The following is a 16,640-nucleotide window of genomic DNA, read 5'->3' as shown; positions in this document are numbered from 1 at the left end:
GTTGGCCCCCCATTTTTTTTTTTTTTTTTTTCGGAAGAGGTTTTTGCTATAGGGTGCATGCGCTTGCCAGAAAGAGAGAGAGACAGAGAGACAGAATGAGAAATCGCCCCCCAGGAGGGATGGCCACGCCACAATCCCTTCTCCTCTATTCTCCTCTCAGGACCTTGGGCATGCATGCACACGCACCCAGTATGAGTTTAAGCCACTGGGTCCAGGACTCGAACTGCGGTCGACTACATGGGAGTCCAGTGACGTAGTCATTATGCCAACTGCTGGTCCCAGACATTCCAACTTTAAGAGCTCCGTCCATGCAGACCAGAGGGCTCACCCAGGTCCCTCTTCTAGGGCCAGAGCTGACGATCTAGCTTGCCTCTGAGCGGTGGCCAGCACTTCCCGCTGAGGCCACGACAGCCAGGCAGGATGCCGGGGAAGAGCATGCTGGGAAACTCCCACAAGGAGCCCCCATCGATATAATCAGGTCTGGTGGAAATTAAAAGCTATTAGGAACAGGGCCGGATTTATCTTTATATCCAATAACATGCATTGTAATGGTGATCATGCAGATGGGAAATTAAACCACATCTCGGCTTCACTGGAGGCCTTAATTTTAATTTATGTTTGTGCAAGCTCTTGGCCCTCTCGCCCCCACCCCATCCACTCTGGAAAGCTGGTTCACTCCAAGACCTTTAGGAGAGAAGTCAGGAGAGAGAGTCTGCCAGCTCAAAGGGGAGAAGGCCTTGTGCCTTGTGCTTTCCAAACACATATATATATTTTTTTTCATTAAGAGAGGCAAGACATTCATAGGAAACGGGGATGGACTATTATCTGTTGATGATAATGTATAAAATAGCCTCAACTGGACTGGAGTGAAGTGTATTCATATCGGATAAATTCCCTTTACAAGCTAAGGCATGTGTGGTGATTGTACAAAATAAATTAAAATTAAAAAAAATGAAAAATAAATAAATACAAAAAATTTGCCAGTGGACTTGCAGACTCATCAGATAGAGACAGCGAGATAGCGAGAGGGAGAAAACACCTGCCAAAGGGGCCTGGATACCGTGCAATCCTTCTCCATTTCTCCACCCGGTCAGGACTTTGTGCATGCGCACACGTACCCTGTGTGCTTCTCAAGCCACCAGGGCCAGGACTCAAGCCACATAACTGGCCATATGGGATCTAGCTCCCTTAACCACTAGGCCACGGGGCAGGCCCTATACATGCAACTTTAACTAGCCAGGTTGAAGGCAGATGGCCAGCTGAAGGGAGGGGAAGATGGGGGGAGTAAGCAGAGGCAGGCTTGGTCAGCGGTTCTGAGGAGGGGGAGCACTTTGGGTTGTCTTCCTAACCCCCCTCTCTCCTGGGAAGAGCACAGCTCAAAAGCTGGTCAGAGCTTCCACTGCCAGGGCCAGGACAGCTATGGGGAGCCGGGAAGGCTAACCTGAGAGCCAGCACCCCACTCCCAGGGCTTGCTTGTTCTCGAGGCCTTGATTCTTACCAAACTCCCTCAGGAAGAGGCGCTGGTGGCTCAGCTCCCAAGCACAGGGACCTGCATCCTCCCAGACCCCTCCTTCCAGGGCTTCCTCTCCCCCAGTATCACGAATGGCCCCTTTCAGACCCCTGTTCCTCCTCTCGCTTTCCAGAATCTTCCCTGCCAGCTTGTGGTTTGTAGAGAATCTGACCCCAGCTTTGCAGATCCAGAGATCAAAGCCAACACAGTTCCACCAGCTCCAGAAGGCGACCCTGAAGTGTCAGAGGACAGTAACTCCGGCCCCTCCATCTTCCCTTAACCTCTAGAGCAACTAATCACGAACTCTCCCCCCCATCATGAGAAGCTGCCATTCAGCCTTCTTAACTCGGAAAACACGTGCACACACACACAGAGCATGCTTCCTGGGTAGAGTATGGATGTGGAGAGAGGAAAAATCCTGTGTGTGTGTGTGTGTGTGTGTGTGTGTGTGTGTGTGTGTCAATAAACAATTTGCATTTTCCAAAATTAAAGCATCAGCTTGTGGGCCCAAGGGCTGGTCCCTCACCTACAGAGCCTGAAGGAAACAACTCCACCCTCCTGGGCTCTCACGGATCCCTCCAGGAGCACACTGAATGGATCCTCGTGCTTTGGCAAGACTGTCCCTGGATCTAACGAGTAGCTGTAGAAACATCTAGAATGATTATGGATGGGGCTGGAGGGCTGGGCAGGGGAGGAAAATTCTCCAAGGCCAAAGGAAAGAAAGGGGTTCTGCAGAGCCGAATTTAACACCGCCAAGCAGATTAGCACCAAGGCCACTTCCCTGGTAATTATGCCCGCTGGGGCCACCAGCCCAATCTTGGCATCAAAGACAGCCCTGAAGCACCAACTACCGGGGCCACCCGGGGGAAGCTCGCTGCCTCCAGCTCCTGAGCACAGGAGCCAGTTAACCTGCTTCTCTCCTGTCTGTTCCCATCTCCCTGCTACCCCCTACCTGCTGCTCACCCTTATCTCAAGGCCTCTGTCCATGCTGTGCCCCAGCTTCCTCCAGGATTCTTCCAACCACCCATTCCCCGCTCACTGAACACTGAGTGAGGATCTGCCCCAAGTGTGGTAGGCAGTGTGCTAGGAGCCAGGGAGGTGTGAGTGAAAACCACTCAATTCCCAGTCTCGGGAAACTCAGTCTTGTGGAGGACGGCCCGTATGACACAGTAGAGACCCCAGCACAAGCAGAAAACAGCAACCGCAGAGGAGCAGACTCTAAGGAGACTGCAGCCCTTCCCCAGGACGTGTCTACACATTGCATAGATACTAACTCATTTCCTTCTTATTCGAACCCTGTGAGCCCATTTTACAGTTGGAGAAACTGAGGGAGCAAATGACTCATCCAGCAAGTAAGAAACGGGATCAGTTTCAAACCCAGACAGTCTAGTGCTAGACTCTTTTTTTTTTTTTTAGGAATTATTTTCCTAATTTTATTTGTTATGATTTACTTTCTCATTTGACCAGAGAGAGAGGGAATAGGAAAGCAAGAAAGCAAGCCATCAGGTCTGGGACGCCAACCATGTCAGCCATGTGGGAGTCCAGCCTCTTAACCACCATGCCACCTGCTGGTTACGCCTGGTGCTACATTCTAAGCTCTTTACTACACTGGACTGGGTTCCACAATGACTTCTCTAAAAACTCAACACGGATTTTAGCCCCTTCCTGAAGCCAAGGTCCTCAGTACCTACAGGACATACTGAGACTTTGTTACCCAGAGTGACACTTTAGGACACCTTTGTAAAGTCTTACAAAGGGGGGCACTTCCATGAAAATCACACCACCGAGGTTCAAGCTCCTGCCCCCTGCTTAGGCTTGTGAAATAGAAGAAGTTTCTTTGTTTCTTGGGACCTCAGTTTCTCCTTCTGCAAAGCGGAGGGGGCAACTAAACTTACGGACTTTTTGCAATGATTAAATGAGATCATATATCAAAGTTTCTTAGCCCACAGCCTGGCACACCGTAGGCACCCCAAACTTTCAGGATAATAATAGTTACTGTATGGTTATTATTTTCATGGATAGAATACTTAATCCATAAACTCAAGTGTATAATAACTAGCATGTCTAGTTAGGATCTTTAAATCACCTTAGGTCTGGCTCTGCTAAACAAGGAAAAAATTCAGTCTCAATCTCAATTATTACGGCCTCTCCCAGAATGTGCCAAGGTCCAGAGTCCCTTGGGTCCTCCCAGCCATGGTCCCTGCCTGCATGATCCCTTTGGGTCTTGGGTTGTACGCTTGCCTCATTTGGACACAAGAACCCTGGTCTAAGTCCCAGACCGTGGGGGTCCAGCTGCTTCTTCCAGCTGCAGCCACTGAACACCCTAGAAGGCCATCCTGGGCTCCAGTATTCTTGTGTCCCTTGTTTGAGCCTTGCCCTCAGAGGTATCCCTCCTCAGGCAATGCCCATCTTAGCCCCTCCCATTGGCTTATGGTTACAAAAGGCAGGAAGAGCAGCCATCTTCAAGTAGCTTCAGATTCCGGTCCTAATACGAGCTCTGATGTCAAGGCCTATGACATAATGGCCTGGCCATCTGCTGGGAACTGAGAGGAGGGAGAAGTTCAGAGAGTAACACACAAATCCATGTCCCCCATGCTGTTGGCTGTCGATCTGCCCAAGCATCGATTCTCTTTTTAAAAAATTTTGCCTGAGGCCATGTGTGCTTGCCAGAGAGAGACGCAGAGAGAGATGGAAAGTGAGAAAGCATCCCCCGCATGGTGGCATGGCCACACTGCAATCCCCACTCCTCCATTCTCCTCTCAGGATTTTGGGCACACAAACACACACAATGCATCTTTTCAAGTCTCTGGGTCTGTGACTCAAACTCTGTACAGTCAGCCATAGGGGGACCCAGTCCCCCAACCACCACTCCACCTGCTGGCCTTAACCAATGGTTCTTATCCTAGCTAGATATTAAACTCATCCAGAAAACACTGAGAAATCACTCCTGAGAGATTCTGATTCGATAGATTTGGGGTTGGGTCCAAGCACTGGTGCTTTTTTTTTTTTTTTTTTTGCTTTTTTCTGTTGTCATTTTAGAATTATTCATTTAACTTTATCATTATTATTTTTTTAAAGTTTGCTACAGGGCATGTGCACTCACCAGAGAGAGAGACAGAGAGAGAAAACGAGAGAAAGTGAGAAAACAAGCTGCCGGGTCCAGGACTCAAACCACAATTGGTCATGCAGGAGTCCAACACCTTAACCACCACACCACCTGCTGGCCCCACCACTGCTGTTTTTAAAGGCGCTCCCAAGGGATGTGAATAGATAGCAGGATGCAGGACCCTGCTGTAAGGATTTCATGCGTGGAAGTGTTGGACTCCCCAACGGAACTGTAACCCTTGAGAACAAGAATCACGTCACACAGCCAGCTCTGGGGTGCGAGCTGGCGAGATGCTCCGAGAGCACTGGCCAGGCCCCTCCACTGCCCAGAGGACACCCGCAGCCCCGGCGCGGAGGGAGGAAAAAGCGGCAGCACGTCGGCCACGCGCAGGGACGGAAATCCCACGGATTTGTAACTGAAGACCTGGAGGTATTTTAAGGACTTGAGGTCCTCACTTGGGGTTTCCAGACCCCTTTTCCTGTTGAAGGGACAGCGCTGCAGACGTGCTGAGGAGCCCACAAGAAGGAACTGCAAGGATGGCAGCCGCCATGAAACGAGCCCGCTCTCCAACACCCTCGCTGGAGCGCGGCCAGCCAGGACTCTGCTGGAGCCATTTCCTCAGAAAACAGGGTCACACGCGTGCTTACTCGGTCTGCCACTCAGCACGGAACAGACCACAGAGCAGCTCCGCCTCCCTCTGCCATCTTTCACTCAAGGAGCTTCCAGCCTTGCCCCCGTCCCTCAGGGCAAGGTCCCAGCAGACCTCCAGCAGGAGGGATGGAGGCCCCCGCTCCTTGGAGGAGGCGGGACCCACCCACATCCGAGGGGACCTCTGCACACCCAGCAGAAGCCACCAGCATCTGGGTGTTCACCCACACAGAGCCATATCCAACCAAGGCCAAAGACATGTCTAAAAACCTCGCCAGAACAGCACCCGGTCAGCCACCAGAACCAACCTCAAGAGCTCCTTAGCTGGCAGCAGCTCGGGCTCGCCCCTTTGTCCTTGACCCGAGCAGCCCATGGCACCGCCCGCGAGTCTTCCTCACCTGGGACGATGGAGACCGTGTCTTTCTCCCAAGACACAACGCTAACGTATCCCTGCACTGAAGAGGGGATGAGGCACTTGAAGACGGCCACGTTGCCACGCATGGACCTTTGATCCTCCACCCGGACGGTGTAGGGTTCCCTGAAAACTGCAAAGAGATGGGGAGTGGGGAAGAGGGGCTGTCAGGAGGATAGACACCAGGGGTCCTGCAAGTCAGCTCAGCTCCCTGGCACCCAGCTCCACCCTCCCCACCTCTCCCTCCCACATCCCACTTACCCGATGGGGTCCAGGGCTCCTGCACGGGCAGTTCTTCCTCAACCCCATCGCTGCTCCAAGCCGCGACTTCCGCTCAGAAATACCCAGTTCTCCCTGCGACACCGGAACTCCAAACGCCAATCTTTCCCATTTCAGGGCACCTTAGCGAGCCCTATCTGGTAGTAAGGGCCTTAAGACCTGCACCTAAACCCTGCCATGGGGTACGCAGGTAAGAAGGAAAAGTGCTGGAATTCCCCAGGGAAACACATCGCTTCTGGACCCAGGGTGGCGACTGACTCGGGCGCAGTGGTCAGGATTTTCCAAAATAAAACCATGACACCCAACGCGACAAGCGGAGTTCTGGCCACTTTGATGTGGAAGGTGTCTGGGGAAGATGGGTCGGATATGGAACTTTCTGGGAGGCTCAGTGATTCGTAAGGTCAACAGGAGTGTATATGTATGAGAGATAGAAATACACGTAAAATATAAATATAGTTTAATATAAATATAAGTAAAATCTAAATATATATTTCTATCTCTCAGACATGTAAGTAAATATATATATTTCTACCTTTCATACATATATGTGTTTTATTGCCAGAGGGCACATGTACCAGCCAGAGAGAGAGAGAGAGGAGCCCAATGGGGCCTGGTCACACTGCAATCCCTTCTCTTCCATTTCTCCATCCCGTTGGGATTTGGGGCACACACACACTTCTTGGCATGTTTTTCAAGCCATCAGGGCTGGGATTGAAACCGTGATCGGCTATGTGGGATCTGGCTCCCTTAACCATTGTGCTACGGGGGTGGCCCAGGAGGGAATATTTAAATCCTGTGATTGACCCTGAGCACACAGAACCCAAGAGATAGACATGGCCTCTAAGATTCTCCAGAGCAAAGTCTCCTTGCTGCTTCCTCCCACCCTCCAACACGACCTGCCAGGCCAGAGCCAGGAGCCTGGCCTCCCTCACCCCAGCCCACTCTGCCTCGGAGTCAGCCCCTTCCCCACAGACCCCACTCAGGCCTTGCCTCAGGGATGTTCTGGGGTGCTGTCACCTGCAGCTTCTCTTTGCTGGGTCCTACAGGTGGGCCCACCCAGCCTCGGGAACAGACCAAGGGTCCTTCTGCTGTTCTGCCCCCCTCTGCTTATCTTCTCCCAGGGGCTCACTCTCACCTCCTCCCCCTTCCTGCCAAGCGGGCACATCCAGAGCCCCACTGCCCACTGACCTGAGTCCTCAGTGGGAACCTGGACAGTGTGCCCTCCTCCTTTTCCTGCCATGGTTGCCAGGGCTACACTTAGGGCCCTGGCAGCTTCCCACGCCTTGGCTATGGACCTGCAGCCCCTCTGGCATCACCAAGAGCCCCTTAACTCGTTGTATTTCCAGTCAGTCCGGCCCTCCCTGGTCCCCCCCAGGTCTTCCCTCTTTCGTCTTCGCATGATGATTGCGATGGGGCAATGGAGGAGAGGGGAGGAGACAGGCTCCAGCAGCTCTCTGGGGACATGGCCCAGCCCTTAGTGGGTTCAGCCGGAGTACGATCCCCAGATGAAGGTGACTGAGGGGAGCTGGGTCTGGAGGGGAGCAGCTGACCCTGGGCAGCAGGGCAGTGGAGTGAAGAGGCCAGGCCACGGTGCACACCACCTGCAACCATTCCAGGAGTAGCAGAGGCTAATGGTTCAGAGCACCAAATAACCAGGCCCCGCCTCCTCCACTGACAGCTGTGGATCCTGGCAAAGGTGAGCCTCAGTTTCCTCCTTCGTGAAACAGCTTGTAAAAGGCCTGGCATGGGGATAACCTTCCACAATGTTGTTTTTCATGACAGCTGCACCCCTGTGATAAACTGGCCAGCTGCCCTTGGACAAGTGACTTAACCTCTCTGTCTTTGTCTCCTCGATGGCAAGAAACACACTACAGGCCTACTGTGAAAATGACATCCTAACCCGATGACAGGCCTGGGACAGGAAATAGGGCATCCCTGCCCCTTGGCTCAATCCTCCAGGCTGCGGAGGCCAAAACTGAGCTCTGGATACAGGCAGCAGGGCACTCTGCACAGCCCCTGGGGTGTATTGGGAACAGAACAGCTGAGGGACCTGCTCCTGAAAAGAGATTCAAGTGGGAGCCCAGGAGCGGAACCTTGTCAAGGCCTTGGGCCCATGGCCAAGAGCCCGTGGTCTACCCCAAAACAAACTAAAGGAATAAAATATACCTCTCACCCACCTTACCCCTCAACACCCCCAGTCCCAGCTACTTAGAACTTTGTCCTCATGAGAGGCGTTCCTAGGGCAAAAAGGCCCAGGGAGTCAGAGACTTGGTCTTGCAGAGGCTGTCACTCCCACGCTGGTCAGGAGGCCTTCTTTGGAACCCTCTACCCTTGGTCTACCCAACGTGATCACCAGGGAAGATGGCACCTCCTGAACCTGGTGCCATGACAGTGGGTTGGCCCTCTCCTATCCTAAAACCCTTTCTAAAGAAAACCATTCCCAAGGGGCCAGCAGGTGGCGTGATGGTTAAAGGCACTGGACTTCCACATGATCGATTGCAGTTCAAGTCCCAGACCTGGCAGCTTGCTTTCTCACTTTCCGTCTCTCTCACTCTGTCCCTCTCTGGTCAAATTAAAATGAATAAATAAATAAATAAAGTCTAATCAAATAATTCTTTAAAAAAGAAAGAAAGAAAACCATTCCCAAAACTGCTTTACTCACTGCTTTATTACTACCTGAGGCACACCTTACCAAGGCTTATGACACAATGGATTATGACACACAGCACATCAAGATGGCCTAGTTAAGAATAGCTGATTTAAACCATTCCCTCACCTCCAGACCTGACCCAGAGAAATAAGACTTTCTATCTTTAAAGAGACCACTCACTTCTGAACCAGCCTGGCATGGTAAAGGGAGCTGGATCCCACATGACTGACTTCATGGTACAAGTCCTAGACCCGGCAGCTTGGAAAACATGCTGGGTACATGTGTGTGTGTGCCCAAAACTTCAAGAGGAGAATGGAGGAGAAGGGATTGCGGTGTGGTCTCCCCCTGAGGGGTGATTTCTCACTTTCTTTCTTTCTTTTTTTTTATTTTTGTTTTTTCTCTGGAGAGGTTTTTGCGATAGGGCGCGTGCGCTCACCAGACAGACAGAGAGAGACAGAGAGACAGAAAGCGAGAAATCAGCCCCCAGGGGGGATGGCCATGCCACAATCCCTTCTCCTCCATTCTCCTCTCTGGATCCTGGGCACGCACGCACATAAGCCCGGCGTGAGTTTTAAGCTACCAGGTCCGGGACGTGCACCACAGTTGACTAAATGGGAACCCAGCGACATAGCCATTACGCTAACTGCTGGTCCCGATTTCTCACTTTCTGTCTCCCTTCTTTCATTTATATCTCTCTCTCTTTCTCTCGTGCATGAACGCACATATCCTAGAGCAAAAGCCTTCATTTCTAAAAGTTTTCCGTTGTGCATTTTACCTAAATGCTGCTCTCATGAGACATGTTCCAATCAAACGTCTGTCAGCAGTGGGGTGGACAAACAACACAAGGCTTGGCCACGCAGTGAGAACTGGCCACGGTAGGCAGGGCCCACCCCACAAACAGACCAGTGAGCAAAAGACTCGAGAGGCTTCCCGTCTTCCATCTGGGGTGGGAGAGAAAGAGCACTATGCTCTTCTTCGGGAGCCATGGGTTCAAGTCTCGGTTCTGTAACTGAGCTGTGGGATCTTGGACAAATCTCACACCTCTTCTCAGCCTATAAAATGGGCTGGAGGATTCTATTTATATAAACTACAAAAATAGGCAATGCGTCGCTGTTGTTTGAGGTCGGGATAGTGGTTACTCTCAGGGGGACAGTGATAGGAAAAAGCGTGAGGCAGGCTTCCGAGGTGCTGCTGTTGTATTTCTCGATCTGGGCATTGGTTGAACATTTCAGTGAGCTATATATTTACGGTATGTGCTCTTTCTCTTGAATCCAGTCAGCCCTCTCTATCCTCAGGTTCTGCACTGGCAGACTCAAACAACCGCAGATTGAAGATTTAAAAAAAAAAAAAAGAAAAAGAAAAAGTTTACATAAAGCTCCAGAAAGCAAAACTTGAATTCACTACTTCCTGAATGCTATGCTGGATCCACGTGAATGGAGTGATCTGTAGGCACTGAATGAACCTAGGAATGGGGGCTAGCTGGTGGCATTGTGGTTAGGGCTCTGGACTCCCTTATGGCCAACCGCAGTTCGAGTCCCAGACATGGCAACTTGAAAAATCACACTGAGCGTATGTGTGTGCGCCCAAAATCCCAGGAGGAGAATGGAGGAGGAAGGATTGCAGCATGGCCATCTCCCCTGGGGAGTGATTTCTCACTTCCCCTTCCATTGTCTCATTTTCCCTCTCATTGTGTCTATCCAGTGAACACACGTGCCCTAAGGCAAAAATCCATTTTAAAAAATCTAGAAATAATTTGACATATACAGGAGGGTGTGAGTAGGTTGTGGGCAAGGACGACACCATGTTATATGCATCTGTGGAGTTTGATGTCCATGAGGGGTCCTAGAACCAATCCTCCAGGGACACAGAAGGACAGCTATATTATTTTTTTAAGTGTTTTTTTCTTTAAAAAGGAAAAAAAAAAAAAAACTTCACTGAATGTTTTCTGTGATTTGAGGGCTGAAGCGAGCACTTGATTTAAGTGAGCCCCACTTATGTAACCATCACTGGAGGAGCGGCAGGAGGGGGCAGGAGGGCGGTGCTGCATCTGCTTAGCGGATGGGAAGACTGAGGCTTGCCAGGGGTCTTCTCTGGGAGCGAACAGTGAGTGGTCGCTCAGATCCAGAGGAGCAAATGTTCTCTTGCAGGCCCCTGGTGTTATGCACATAACTTCAGAAGGACCATGCTGCCCACTTCCAACCCCAGGCCAGCCATTCAGCCTGAACTCCCGGGTTGGGGGCCTCAGGGGGTGCAGGTGTCCTGTCCCTTACCTGCTTTGACGCGGATGTTGGGGCTCCGGATCTTGCCGGCAGCATTCTCCGCAGTGCAGAAGTAGTCATTGTCGTGGATAAAGCTATTGAAGGCGGAGGGGGAGAAGGGGTAGAGCTGCAGCGTGCCGTTGGCGTGGACGTGCCGGATGTGTGGCACGTCGTAGATGTCGTCCCCCGTGGCCAGGTACCATCGAAGGGCCGCGCTGGGGGAGCCCGCGGCCGGGCAGGGCACCACCACCCCCACAGAGCTGGAGAAGATCACCTGCTGCAAGGAGTCATTTACAAAGTAGAGGCTGGTGCCGGCATCTTCAGGGCGGGCTGTGAGGGAGATGAGAGAGGCTGTTAGGACGCGCTCTGGTAGTGCCCGCAGGGGCCGGACATACGGCCACACACATCCAGCCTGCCTTCGAGCATCATCATTCTAAACTCACATTTCTTTCTTTCTTTCTTTCTTTCTTTCTTTCTTTCTTTCTTTTTTTTTTTTTTTTGGAGAGATTTTTACTATAGGGCACACATGCTCACTGAAGAGACAGGGAGACAGAAAGCAAGAAATCACCCCGCCATGGGGGATAGCCACGCCGCCATTCCTTCTTCTCCATTCTCCTCTCAGGATTTTGGGCACACATGCACACATGCCCAGTGTGAATTTCAAACCTCCAGGACCAAGAATTGAACCACCGTCAGCCATATGGGAGTCTAGTGATGTCACCATTACGCCATCTGCTGGTCCCTAAGCGCTATCATTCCTACACACTTATTGAGCACCAAGTGGATACCAGGCACTAGCAAAGGAGAATAAGGGACAGCTCCTGCCCTGTAGAAGCTTCTGGCCTGGGCTGAGAATCGAGAAGGTTAAAAGTCTCGGGCCAGCGTGGTAGTCATGCTGCAAAAATGCTGGATTCTGCAAGTTGGGCCCTATGAGAAACCTCGGTTTGGTCCTCAGTCCCAGTTCTCAAAGCTGGGCCTGGTGGTGTGAACCTATAATTCCAGCAACTGGAGAGGACGGGGTGGGACGATCGCAAGAGAGCCAGGCTTGGTGGGCCCAGCAGGGAGGCTGAAGCTGAAAGATGGCCATGTGAGGACTCCGTGTTTAAAACAATAAAAGTTGAAAGTTTCACCCTTCAACCAAGTCATGCCCATAGAGAGGGACCCTCACACAAGTCTATGTAGACGGGCCCAAGGTCATGCTCTACTCTTAACACCCACATTGGGAGAGACACAGAAACACTTGGGTAATGAATACTGACTGCACACCTACTACGCACAGGCAGCACCCAACACCTTGGTTTACCTGCACCACCCTGAGCGGAGACCATACGACCCCTTCTCATTTGTTTGCTATAGAGCACCTGAACTTGATGGAGAGAGACAGAGACAGACAGAGAGATGGGGGAAGGGAAAAAAATCACCCCCCAGGGGGATGGCCACACCGTAATCCCTTCTCCATTCTCTTCTCAGGACTTTGGGCATGCACATATATGAACCCAGGGTATTTATTAAGCCTCCGGATCTGAGACTCAAACCGCGCCGTCAGCCATGTAGGATTCAGTCGCCTTAACTAACATGCCATTTGGCCAGTCCTTTGACCCCTCCCCTCTTTTTTTGAGCCTCTTTTATAGGTCGAGAATAGTTACGTGACTTATCCAAGGTAAGTTACAAAACTGAGACTTGAACTCACAGCCCCTGAAGAGGACTCGAGTGTTTTCGCTCCTTTATCACAGATGAATGGTAAAAGGTCTCCGAACGTGTTCTAAGAGGAATGGTTGCAGGAACTGAGACGTTCACCTGGACGATGAAGACTGCTGGAGACCCTGAGCACCCCCCGCAAGGACGACTTGGAAAATGCATGGCCACAAGTGGCTGAATGAGGCCGAAGTATGTTGGGTGGGTTCGATTCAGGATCAGAGAGCCAAACACTTAGCATCTACTCCCCACCCTGACCTAACTGGCTGGGCACCTCCTCGCCTTTCTGATCACCTGCTCCTTCACTTGTGAGAAGGACGAGACTGCAAAGACCCCTTCTGCCTCTGCCATGTTGCCATTCCCACCCTCAGCCCTGGGCTTGTTTTCACGGCACAGCTGATACAGCAGGGCTGCCTGGCTGGGAGGACGGGCCGTCCGCGCCTCTCAGCCCCACATAGGGCCTTGGTGTTTCCTGTTCTTACCCAGCAGCCCTGAGTGTTGGAATCAAGGGCCCCCCATCCCTACTAAGGAGCCTGACCCTTTAAGAAGGACACCTGACCTCCCAGTCAGTGGATGCAAAGCCGGAGGGAGAGAGGACCTGGTCCCAGTCCGTCCTCCAGCTGGAAGCCACTCCCTCTCCACCAGGAAGATCAAGGAGCAAACAAACCACTCTGCTGCTTGTTTAAAGAACCTTGCAGGGGACCCAACTTGACCTCAATTTCCACAACTTTATGGGAAGGGGGAGGGCCACATCCGGATCATATTAATATTCCTGGCTTAACTCTGAGCCGAGCCTCCAGGGAGAATATCCCGGGCAACTCGTTGAGGAAGGCCATTAAGGCTCATTGGCCAGAGCGATTCACATCGTCTCATAAAAAGCCGTGATGAAGCCATTAGCAGCCGTGCTGGAAAACACATTCGTGGGCTCCTTGCTGCGGTGTCAGAGGCGTCCTCTTAGCCGCAAATGCATTTGCTCACCCCACCAAGCACAGCACCCTCGGCTGCCGAACGGCTCCCAGAGATGGGATGGGGGTGCATCGCCTTGCCATCCTCCTCCTCTCATGCCTCATTTGTGGCTGTCACAGGCGTGGTGGCTGAGCAAGTCTGCTTGGTGGGGGACTTCTGAAGCATGCCCAAATCACAGTGGCTGGGATATTCCCCAAGATCATGGAATCAAGCCATTTCACAAAAACGCAAACTGAGGCTTCGGGAGCCTCCATACTTCCTAGGCCCGCTTCCACAAGCCGCTCACCGCCTGAAAGACCTCCTCACTGAGATTCACTCGGCAAACATCTGTCGTCCATTCTCTGTGTGCTGGGCCCTGCGGTAAGTTTCTGTGGCCTTTGTAGTCCTCCCAACAGCCCTGTAAAGTAGCTGCCGCTGTCATCCCCCTGAGCAGACGAGGAAACTAAGGCACTGGGAGACCAGAGCAACTTACCCGGGACCACCCCACCAGCAAGTGAGAGCTCTGAGGTGCAGACTCGGGCCAACTGCCCCCAGAGTGCTTTTGCAACCCTTAGGTGATACAGGGCTGTTGTATAACTGTTCAATAATAAAGATGGATGGCCAGCAGATGGCAATAACGGTTACATCGCTGGGCTCCCAGGTAGTCAACCGCAGTTTGAGTCCCGGACCCAGCGGTATAAAACTCAGACAACCGCAGTTTGAGTCCCGGACCCAGTGGTATAAAACTCAGCACGAGTGCATGTGCATGCATGCCCAAAATCCAAGAGGAGAATGGAGGAGAAGGGATTACAACACAGCCATCATCCCCCAAGGGGTGATTTCTCTCTCTGTCTCTGCCTCTCCAATGAGTGCACATGCCCTATAGCAAAGATCTCTCTTAAAAAATAAACAAGTATGATAATAATAATAATAGTAATAATGACGGGACCTGCACCTTCCTCAGATCCAGCCACCAGCTTCCATTTCAGCTGGCCAAGAACAGGATTAATACACACACGAATGCACACACTTGCACATGTACACACACACACACACACACACACACACTCCAGGAACAGCCCCTGCTGGACTTTGGACATTTCGGGCTACCTGAGCTTTTGGGAGCAGGGACATTGCTCTGGGCTTCTGGGTGCTTCCTGAGACAACCTGGTTAATCAGACGTGCTCACTGAGGCAGCCTTGTGCATTTGGGAAGCCCAAAATCCATCAAGGTACAGAAAGACTCTTCACAGTGCCTGACAACAGGCTCAGGAAGCTGAGAAAGGTCTGTGCCGGGGAGGAGTTCAGGAAGGGTCTGCTTTCTAGGAGAAGGTAAGTGAATATTTAAGGATAAGGATGAGATAGTCCTCTGTAACGATCAGACCTCAGCAATCATAATGGCCACCACTGATTCCCCTGTTTGTAACTGCCCAGGTCAGCGCTAGGCCCATTCTATACATAATATGTCTATTATACGGCTATTATACTTCATCTTTAAAACTCCCTAGGGGATGTTATGATTATTACTATAATGTTTTCCATTTCACAGATAAGGAAATTAAGACTCTGAGAAGCTAGCTAACTTACCCACCGTTATATAAAGTGTGAATGCCAGAGCGGGACTGGAACTCACCCCCGCCTCACATCAGAGCCGAGCGATGACTCCACTCTGTCTGTTGTATGAGCTGTACTAAAGACAAATCAAGCCACAGGAGCTGGTCCTCCAAGCTGGGTACGGCTCCCCACCAACTCCGGCTCAGAGGCATATCCCTAGTCTCCTTCCCCCTGGATGGAGAGTCACCCCCTATCCTTGTTCCTGCAATTATCTCCTCCTGGGACCCCTGCGGCTCTCCCAGAATGCCGACGACAACGGCAGCAGCCTTCCAGCAGTCTGGGCCTTGGATCTTGCCGGAGCCAAGGACACAGGTTCCCAGCAACTACAAATGGGTAGATTTAATTGATGGATGGACTGGGATTGTCCAGTTACCTGTCAGGGCTGATGAAATGGCAGATTTATAACGAAAGGCGAGTAGCCTCATATTTCTCCTACCCTGGGAATGGGAGCTGCTGTCTTCTGAGTCTGGGGGAGCTGGGGAGGCTTAGACACACCATTCATTTCCGCTCACGGCTCTGACAGTGCATTGCCATTATGAAACATCACCCACAGGTGTAAAACAATAGCATTTTGCACTTATGTTAGGTTCATATTTTACCATCACAAGGCACCCGTCAGCTCAGAATGCAGAAGCCCTTAAATAAACATTAATTTAGCCTCGCCCTACCTGCCAAGGGAAAGGAGAGAGCAGGCCCATACAAGGGAAACCGAGGCACCGACCACCAAATACTTCAAACATCTCCCCCCTGCCAAGTTGAAGGCTGGGCACGAGGGTAGAGGTGGCTGCAGAAGCAATGGGTGTGCACAGTCACCCAGAGACAGAAGGGGGAGCAGCAAGGGCCTGAGGTCCTCACTCTGACCCCCTAGAGTCTGGTACTGTCCCTCTAGTGTGGGTTTCTCCAGTCTCTCTGGCTCCTATTCGAGCAGGCAGCACAGTGACAAAGTCTCTGCAAATTCCAAGGGTACAGGGAGGCATGGCACAATAGACAGAGCCCTGAGATCAAACACCTTCCCCCCAGGGGCTCACCCCTCGCCTCTGTGTGACCTGGGCAAGCTGTACCTCCATGCCCTCATTTACCAAAGGAGGGGTAACTGCACTGGCACACCGCCTCCCAGGGCTGCCACACAGGTACGACAGGATGTGAGAGTGGCTGCTGACCCGTAGCAGCGAGGCACGACTTATTTTTTTGGAGAGTTTTTTTTTCTTTTTGCTATAGGGTGTGTGCACTCGCCAGAAAGACAGAGACAGAAAGCGAGAAATCACCCCTCAGGGGGATGGCCTTGCTGCAATCTCTTCTCCTCCATTCTCCTCTCGGGATCTTGGTGCGCACGCACACGTGCCCAGCGTGAGTTTAAGCCACCGGGTCCAGGAATTGAACTGCGGTCGACTACATGGGAGTCCAGGGACATAGCCATTATGCTAACTGCTGGTCGCTGAGATGTACGACTTTGAGGGATGGGATTATCATCTGGGTTCACTCTCCTGAGGGGTGGAGGGTGCCTAAGGTTACTGCAAAGGACGA

General features: G+C 51.7%; 1 protein-coding gene across 1 annotated transcript in view; it reads right to left on the bottom strand.

Moving 5' to 3' along the window:
* Window positions 1-16,640, bottom strand: part of DSCAML1 (DS cell adhesion molecule like 1) — a 430,778-nt gene that overhangs the window by 399,395 nt on the left and 14,743 nt on the right. Inside the window, exons 2-3 of the mRNA XM_027765686.1 lie at window positions 10,876-11,193; window positions 5,663-5,809 (exon numbers count right to left, since the gene is read on the bottom strand). Of these exons, the coding sequence (XP_027621487.1) occupies window positions 5,663-5,809; window positions 10,876-11,193 (465 nt within the window). The remainder of the gene's footprint in view (window positions 1-5,662; window positions 5,810-10,875; window positions 11,194-16,640) is intronic.

Source organism: Tupaia chinensis, unplaced genomic scaffold (assembly GCF_000334495.1).
Source record: "Tupaia chinensis unplaced genomic scaffold, TupChi_1.0 Scaffold139431_1, whole genome shotgun sequence".
NCBI lineage: Eukaryota > Metazoa > Chordata > Mammalia > Scandentia > Tupaiidae > Tupaia > Tupaia belangeri.
Note: the sequence above shows the minus strand (reverse complement) of the source record. Positions and strands in the feature narration are given on the sequence as shown.